Source organism: Anser brachyrhynchus (genome assembly GCF_964034855.1).
Source record: "Anser brachyrhynchus genome assembly, chromosome: 3".
Taxonomy (NCBI): Eukaryota; Metazoa; Chordata; class Aves; order Anseriformes; family Anatidae; genus Anser; species Anser brachyrhynchus.
The window spans coordinates 1,183,991-1,191,832 of record NC_137696.1 but is presented as its reverse complement, the minus strand read 5'-3'; the positions used below and the strand labels follow the sequence as shown (position 1 = coordinate 1,191,832).

General features: G+C 44.6%; 1 protein-coding gene across 3 annotated transcripts in view; it reads left to right on the top strand.

Annotated features, from left to right (window-relative positions):
- SPRED2 (sprouty related EVH1 domain containing 2) overlaps positions 1-7,842 on the top strand; it is a 60,544-nt gene that overhangs the window by 34,022 nt on the left and 18,680 nt on the right. For all 3 annotated transcript variants that reach the window (XM_080587070.1, XM_080587071.1, XM_080587072.1), the window contains 3 exons: positions 4-181; positions 1,433-1,601; positions 4,053-4,117. In XM_080587070.1, the coding sequence (XP_080443196.1) occupies positions 4-181; positions 1,433-1,601; positions 4,053-4,117 (412 nt within the window). The remainder of the gene's footprint in view (positions 1-3; positions 182-1,432; positions 1,602-4,052; positions 4,118-7,842) is intronic.

Genomic DNA, 7,842 nt, shown 5'->3' with positions numbered 1-7,842 from the left:
CAGTGACAGCTATATTGTGCGAGTCAAAGCTGTGGTTATGACCCGAGATGACTCCAGTGGGGGATGGTTGCCACAAGAAGGAGGCGGTCTCAGTAGAGTTGGCGTCTGCAAGGTCACATACCCGGAGGGCAATGGAAGAAGTGGATTTCTAATCCATGGTGAAAGGCAGAAAGACAAACTGGTAATAGAACCTAATTCAACTTTTGTCTGTTCTTATAATGAGAATTATCCCAAATCTGATGCTATTGTATTCTTGTGCAAGTTTAAAAGAAATAAAAATAAAAAAGGCATGTGCAGATAGTGCCAGATCGGACAAAACAATCCCAGCCTCATCTAGAAGGTTACTGAATTGTTGTCTCTCGCTGTCTGGGCTGTCGTGCTGCCACCGGGAAGGAGCAGGTAAATTTTCGACACCCGTGTGCAAAGATCCCCCTCTGATCCCTTGAAAAAGGGCCTGTGTTTTTCTCGACTCTAGCAGGGGTATGTGAGAAGTGAATTGAAGTGTAAAGAATCCATGAAGCCAGTCACATTGCACTGAGTAATGCAGCGCAAGCCTTTAAAAACGGCAATGAATTATTTATGCTGCGTGCTGCTCAAGGTTCGAACGAGCAGAGTGAGAATATGAAGACAAGTTGTCTCTTATGAATTGACGCACTCGGTTTCTTCTGGTAGCTGTTTATCTGAAAAAGAGGGCTTTTCTTTCCCGTACAAAGCAAATTAATAAAGCCACTTCCCTATTTGCAGAGTCTGTTTTGGATGTTATATTTTGTTACCGTGTTTTTATGTATTTGATTCTTCTGAAATCCTCTCCTGTTGAAGAGATGGGCTGGCTTAAAAATAGGCTCCCCACACAGGCTCAGGAAACAGAGTGCTTGGGCAAAAAAAAAAAAAGGAAAAAAGTATCATTCAAGATGGAAATGATCTTGCTTTGAAAAGTTCTGGTGTTTTAAAGCTGTATAAAGTACAGCTTGTCTTTTGCATTGCTGTTTTGCTTGGGATGCTTTTTTGAAGTTATTTTTGAGCCATGCTTATGGTTTTGGGGGAGCGGGGGAAGACTTAGAAGCCATTCCTGTTCTCCTTGGGTATCTCCCTAGAAATGATTTTTGGCACAGCAGTGTCCGGCTGGGGGTGAAGGAGGAAAAAAAGGTGGGGGAGCATAACAGGACCTCCTAAATCTGCTCCAGCAAGCAAGCACCTACTTAAACCCTAATAACAAGATGAATGTGTGATGGTTACGAGAACAATTAAAGTGTCTGGTGTTTATTAGTCATAATTTAGTAGGGAAGGATGTTCCCCAACCAGCGTAGCGCAAATCATGACTTGGCTTGCTTTTGGGGAGAGGAAAGCTCTGGTCGGGGCTGAAGCGGTGACAGCTCTGTCCTTCGCGTGGGAAAAGTGACTTTGCTCCTCTCTTGGGCTCGCGCCCTCCCAGGTGGTGCTGGAGTGCTTCGTGAAGAAGGACCTGGTGTACACCAAGGCGAACCCAACCTTCCACCACTGGAAAGTCGACAACAGGAAGTTTGGGCTCACTTTTCAAAGCCCCGCTGACGCTCGGGCCTTCGACAGAGGCGTGAGGAAAGCCATCGAGGACCTCATTGAAGGTACCGAGGCGCATGGAAACCTAGGGAAGAGGGTTCGCAGCAAGGAGATGGGAAGATGCGGGGGTTTAAAATCAGGCCTTGGGCTTGAAAGTCTCTCTGGCACTTCCAAGTGTAGTCCAGCACTATCCTGTGCCGAGCCAGCCCCAGCTCACTTCAGAGAGCTGTGTCTCCTTTATGGAGGGAAGGGATTTAAGTCCGAATATTTTCCCATCCTATCTGGCCTGGTCTGTCAAGATTTCACCCGTTAATTATTATCTGGTCTGTTATTAATGCTTTTTCGATAGGCTTGGGTTTCGTGCTTGGGATGACAGCAACAGCCCAGGCTTGTCTTTATGTGCAGCCGAATTTAGTTTTACTAAGTCTTTGTTAAATCATAGGATGAATTCCTGCACGGAGCTGAATAAAAACTGTTTTGTTTTTGCAGTAATTAGTTTTGTCTGTCTCCGCTTGGTTCAATGGTCGCTCTTGAAGACTTTGTTGTGTTGTTGTGTTTTTTTTTTTTAGTTCTGTAAAAAAATGCATTTGAATTGCCCATGCTTTGAAGTTGTCATAAATTCTTCCTTTTCACATCTCATTGCAATCAGTCATAATACAGCTATAATTCAATACTACTTTCCTTTATTTTATTTTAATGAAAATGAATTCATTATGGGTTCTTTGCTTGGTTTTAGCCATGCCACTTTATGTAGGACTCAGTGCTCTAAAGCCTTTCTCCTTCTCACCCCGTGTGACCAGAGCAGTGTTGTATCCAGCTGGTTTTGGTGAATTGTGTTTTGAGGACGTTAGCTCCCTAAGACAGCTTCAGCTTTTGGATGCCCTGTCCTTGCTTTAACATGGAAGCGATAGCCAGGAAAGCGCCACAGGGGAGAAAATATTCGTCTCACCGGTTTGAGGAAGGATCTTCTCAACTAGTTGTTCATTTGCTTTTTCCTGTGCCATTTACCTGAACGAGTCACGGTTAGACCCCCTGCTTCCTTCTTGCTTGCTAAAACTGGGAAGCGTTTTGAGTCATAAAAGCGATGTTTTATCTTTGTGGCACAGGACCATGCAAAGTTATAGCTCAGTTGTATTGAGTGGTATTTTAGAGGTGCTGCTGTGGGGCAGATCCTACGCGGCTCTTTCTAATCCATTTTACAGTGGAAGTATTTAAGATCAAGTTCTGCTGTATCTCAGATACTTCAAAATCAGCAAATCTATATTTATCGCATTAACAGCACAGGCTGATCCTTATGAATGTGCTCCTACTTAACTTCCAAATAAGGCTTTCTGAATGAAAAACAATCACTGGCACGTGCACACACAGTGTCAGGCCTTGGGTTTCACTTAGCATTCAGTTTTTGTTCACTTCATCGAATTTAGCAGGTAATACTAAGCACAACAAACTGTGCATCTGAAGCTTCATTTTATTAAGTCACTGCTTTAACTGGTAGGTTATTTCATGTAGCATCAGAAGTATCTGAGTTTTCTGCACAAGTACAGTAATCCTGGGCAGCTCTGTTAGAGGGAGTCTGGACTTTTTTTAATTTTTTTTATTTTTTACTTTTAAAGCTAATATAGCAAACGGCATGAATGTTTTCACATTACTTAGTGTTTTAAGTGGGCTTTCACACTTAGCTCTGCACATCTTCGTGATTACGCAACTGAACGCAGCCGGGGCTGGTGCGGTTTAGCATTATATAAAGCACGTTATTTCAGAAAAATTTCCAGAGCGAAGGTGGTACCAAGCATTTAACTATTTCGCTTAGGGATGCGACATGGCTCTAACTCAAACGAAGCAGTTTCTCTGGGGGTACCCGTGGGGTGTGGGAAGAGGTCAGAGGGAGGGTTTTTAAATTAAATTTCCCATTTTCCAAGCAGTTGCTAGTATTTTAGTCTTGTTCATGGTTTTGTCTATTTCAGCTCCTTTCATGTTGCTTACATGGAGAAAGATGCCTCTCTGACAAATAGCAAATAGCACAGAAGACCTTTACAGTATTTAATAACTTCCTAAATTACCAGGGGAAAAAAAAAACAACAATCTAACTCTTCCCTTTCAAAGTGAGGTTTGTTTTTCAATAAAAAGTGATTTCCCCCCTCCAGTTTTAAGGAATAGATGAAGAATAACTCATGTATGGTTTCTTGACAGCTGAGGGTCTGGCTGCGAGCACTACTTAGTATGTGGCTTTACCATTCAGAAATGAAAGCCTTCTGTAATTGGAAATGCTAAATGCTATTTTTAACATATCTAATTAGCATTGGCAGCCATGCAGTTACATGTCAAGAAACACTTTCAGATTCTACCTTTCCAACACAGCTAGCAGCAGGTGTTTCTTCTTCCTTAATTTAAGCCACTCTTTTACATATATCCAACATGTAAAGTTGTTAGCCTCCAAATGTTCACCAGCCTAATAATAATGAGGAAAAAAAAATGCCTAGAAATTTCATGTTTTTAAATAAAATGTTTCTTTCCAGGGTCTACTACTTCCTCGTCAACGCTTCACAACGAGGCCGAGGTCGGTGACGATGATGTCTTCACAGTAAGTTCATCTCCCTTGAGGTCATTCTCCTTTATGCTCTGGTTTTGCATGGTCAGGTTTAAAAGTTAGCGTGGTTTTTTTTCTTTTTCATTTTATTACCTGGGATTGGTTTCCGGCCTTAATCATGTTTGGTCAGTGGGTGTGTTTTATTTGATGCAAGTATATGCCCTGCAGAAGGTAAACTTTTGCAAAAGCATTTGCTTTCTGTTGGGCTCCCATTGCCACGTGAAAACCGTGACAGAGCAGAGCAGATGTTGTCAGGGATGAAAGTGAGCAAATAATTCCTCTCCACTTTAATATGCCTTGGTCTGAGTGGTGTGTGCAACTCTTTATATCTCTCTGTCTGTCCTTAACCTTCCCACAAACTACTACTACTAGGTGGCCAGCTCTCAGGTGCGCAGTCAAGGAAATTAAATTCTGAAAAGTTAACTTTGCTACTGGGAACAAAAGCCAACTTTGAAGGTGTCTTGCAAGTACGTGAAGGTAGAAAGTTCAAGCAAGCGTTTTTCAGCTGGAGAAAGGCACGGTGACGTGCGATCTACCTAACCAGCGGTGGCTTAAGTAGGAGTGAGTTGCTTGTATTTAATTTGTGGTAACGTCTAAAATGCGTTCTGGAGCTTTTATGAAACAGAAGAAGCTTCCATCCCTGCTGCACTCGCATGCTGTAAAAGAGGGGGGAAAAAAACAAAAACCAGTGAATACGTCGGATGAAATTGTAATCCGATCACGGATATTCCATGGGCCAAAAAAAAAAAAAAAAGACACTCACAATGAATACTTTGTTTTATTGCACTTATTTGCCCGGCTCCGCTCGCAAACCCTCGGGCGCACGTGTGCGTGCCTTCGTTACGTGATAAATGCCCTCGTTGTCCCGCGGCGCAGGTGGGGACGGGTCGCAAGGTGGGATGTGTGGCCACAGGCAATTCCTCGCTCAAAAAAACATCTTCTGGACCGTTCCTTGCATCTGGAGGGCAAACAGGGAGGAGCTGAGGATGGGGAGACAGACGTGCTGCCAAGCCGTTCGGAAACGGCTGCAGGCAAGCATCCCGAAGTCGAAAGGTGGTGGTTTGTTTCTTTTTTTTTTTTTAGGGCGACTTTGGCCGGTGTGGGACCAGGTTTCCTGCCGTGCTTTGACCCGATGGCTGGCACGTTGTCCGCGCCTGTCCTTTTGTCACGACTCGGGGAGACAAACAACAGCAGGCAGGGTTAAAAGGTGACTTCCTGCGCTCCGCAGCAAAACCATCATTAGCAGCTGCTTCCCAGCTACCTGCCAGGGGTGATTTATAGGCACAGAGCAGGGGGAGGCCCCGCTGGAGCCAGGGCGGTTTACCGATTTGTGCTGTTTTGTCCCAAAAGTGGCTGGAGTCCACAGGCGAGCAGTGCTCTGCCGGGCTGGACGTTGTTCTGGAACCGTGTGCGGCTCTTGTGTGGTCATCGGGGTGGGGCTGATCGCCAAAACGTGCCTTACATGGGCATCCATGGGCCAGCTCTCGCTGGGTTAGGCACAGAAATATTCTGTGTTAAAGCAACGAAAAGTAGCCTACAGAAATAGCAAAGGTCATGTTTTTTGTTTTTACTAAAACCCAGCCGGTTGACATGTAGGGACCTGGGAGTGCTCCTGTATTTCTCCTCATGCTCCATCTTGTGCTGATTTTTAAACTCTTAGGGTGCTTCTAACCAGGAGGAGAACTGTCGCCTTTCAGTACGCTCTGCCTTACACCAGGAAAGCTGGACAGACCGTGCAGTGGCTGCATCAAAACAGCTCAAACCCCTCCTGTATTCAACCAAAACGCAGAGAGGTGTTACCCTCTCCTTGACCCCAGCGAGGTGTCAGATCGCCCCCCGCAGCGCCGATATTTATGGGAAGGATGCTCGGTGGCGAGGGAGGAACAAGCTGCTTGATAGCATCCGCATGCAAGTCGGCACCCGGCTGGGGTCCACGGGGACCTTCACACCTCGGCTTCTGCTGGGGTTTTGTGCACATTTTGGCACATTGGGTGGGCTGCAGCATAGCAGGAGGACATCACTGATGGTGGTAGCTCATGGGGTGCTGCTGGTCGAGCTGTCACAGGGATGGGTGTGTTGTACCCCAAAAATCAGGCTTTTTGCCCAGTATCCCTTCCCTGTTTTCTTGGGTTGAAGTTTCTCCTTTCACTGCTGTCTTTAAGCTATTTGAAGTCCTTGAATTCCCATTTACCTGCAAATCCTGGTAGGTGATGGTGGAGCCTGAGATCTGCGTAAGCCTGAAATAAAACACTAAAGTGTAGAGAGTTTTTAGACTGGAAGAAATTAATGTGTAGTGGGTTTTTTGTTTTTTTTTTTTTTCTTACTGTTTTCGTTAGTTTATTTTAACCTTTCTGTTCCATTCTTTCTTTCAACTTCTTCTGGACTTGTGTCTCACAGTCCATTTGGTCATCCTTGCACACACAGCTTTATTACAACTCTCCTGTAAACTCTTTTTCCCCAGCCACAGCAATAGATTTTTAGGGCTTGGTTTCTTGCTCTGTTTTAAAGAGAAAGTACATTTGTTCTTTTTATTTCCTAAGGTAGTTATTAAAATCTTCACAGTCCTCCCCCTCTCCCACACATGCATGAATAAACTTAACTGCGTGTGGCAGAATTTTCAAAAGCATCTGCATGATTGAGTCATTTAAGCAGTCATTTACGCGTCTCTGAAAATCCCAGCCGTCGCCACTGCACTGCTGCCTCAAAGACTTGCTCCAAGGTCCTTCCTCTCCTTGAAGTCGTTTCAGTCACTTCGACCACAGCCGTCCAAGACTTCCAGTTGCTTGCTCTGCTTTGCAGATTGCTGCACATCTCCATCAGCATTTGCACCAATGCATCAGCTTAAAAAGAAAAATCAAATCCTCATTACGCATGAGTACTGCTGGTTATTGATTGAAGCAAGGGGGTTGTGCTTTTACCTTACTAGCTTCAGTGCTGCTCCATGGGATGATGACTTCTCACATTTTTTGTGCGTGTAACTCGTATGGCATCCGTCTCGGTGGCTTGCCAGCCAGCACGTGAGCCCGCCAGGGATCCCATAGGTTATTTGCCCTGAGGATGGGAAGGCTTGCCCTGGTGGTGGGGCTCTCCATCAGGCTGTGATCTTGTGGGGGTTAACAGAGGATTGTTTTCTTGTACCAGAAGTTTTGTGTTTTTTTTTTTTTTTTTGAAGAGGGGTGAATTACCTGCAGCTGTGGCTCGGGAAGCGTCGCTGGGGTCGGTAGCCTTATTCCCTCTGGTGCCTATAGCTTGCCGTGCCAGCTTGGCTGATAAAAGAACTCGGGCGGCAGTACCCTGCCCCATCCCTATGGCATGTGTGCTCCCTGGCCGTTGTTCTGAAGCCTGAATTGTATCTTTAAAAACAGGACTCTGCCATCTAGTAAGTTTGCTGTGCTTTAGACCTGTAGCAGCTAGATAAACCAATTCAGACCTCTGTTCTGAAAGCCATACCTCGTAAAGCAGAAAGCAAAAGTATCTAGAAATAAATGTCACTGACTTCAGGGGAAAAAATGCTTATTTCTGAAATGAAATCTCCATTTAGAAGTTTTAACAATATGTAGTTGTGTTTCTTTAATTCCAGATCCTCAGTAGAGCCCATAAATGTTTTCCATATGTTAGCAAATAAATTTCTCCTGTCTTGTACATTATAAATCGTCCTCTCAAGAGATGCAATCTGAGTAAGACTAGCCATCCGTTCTGTCTCCGTTGGGGGAAACATT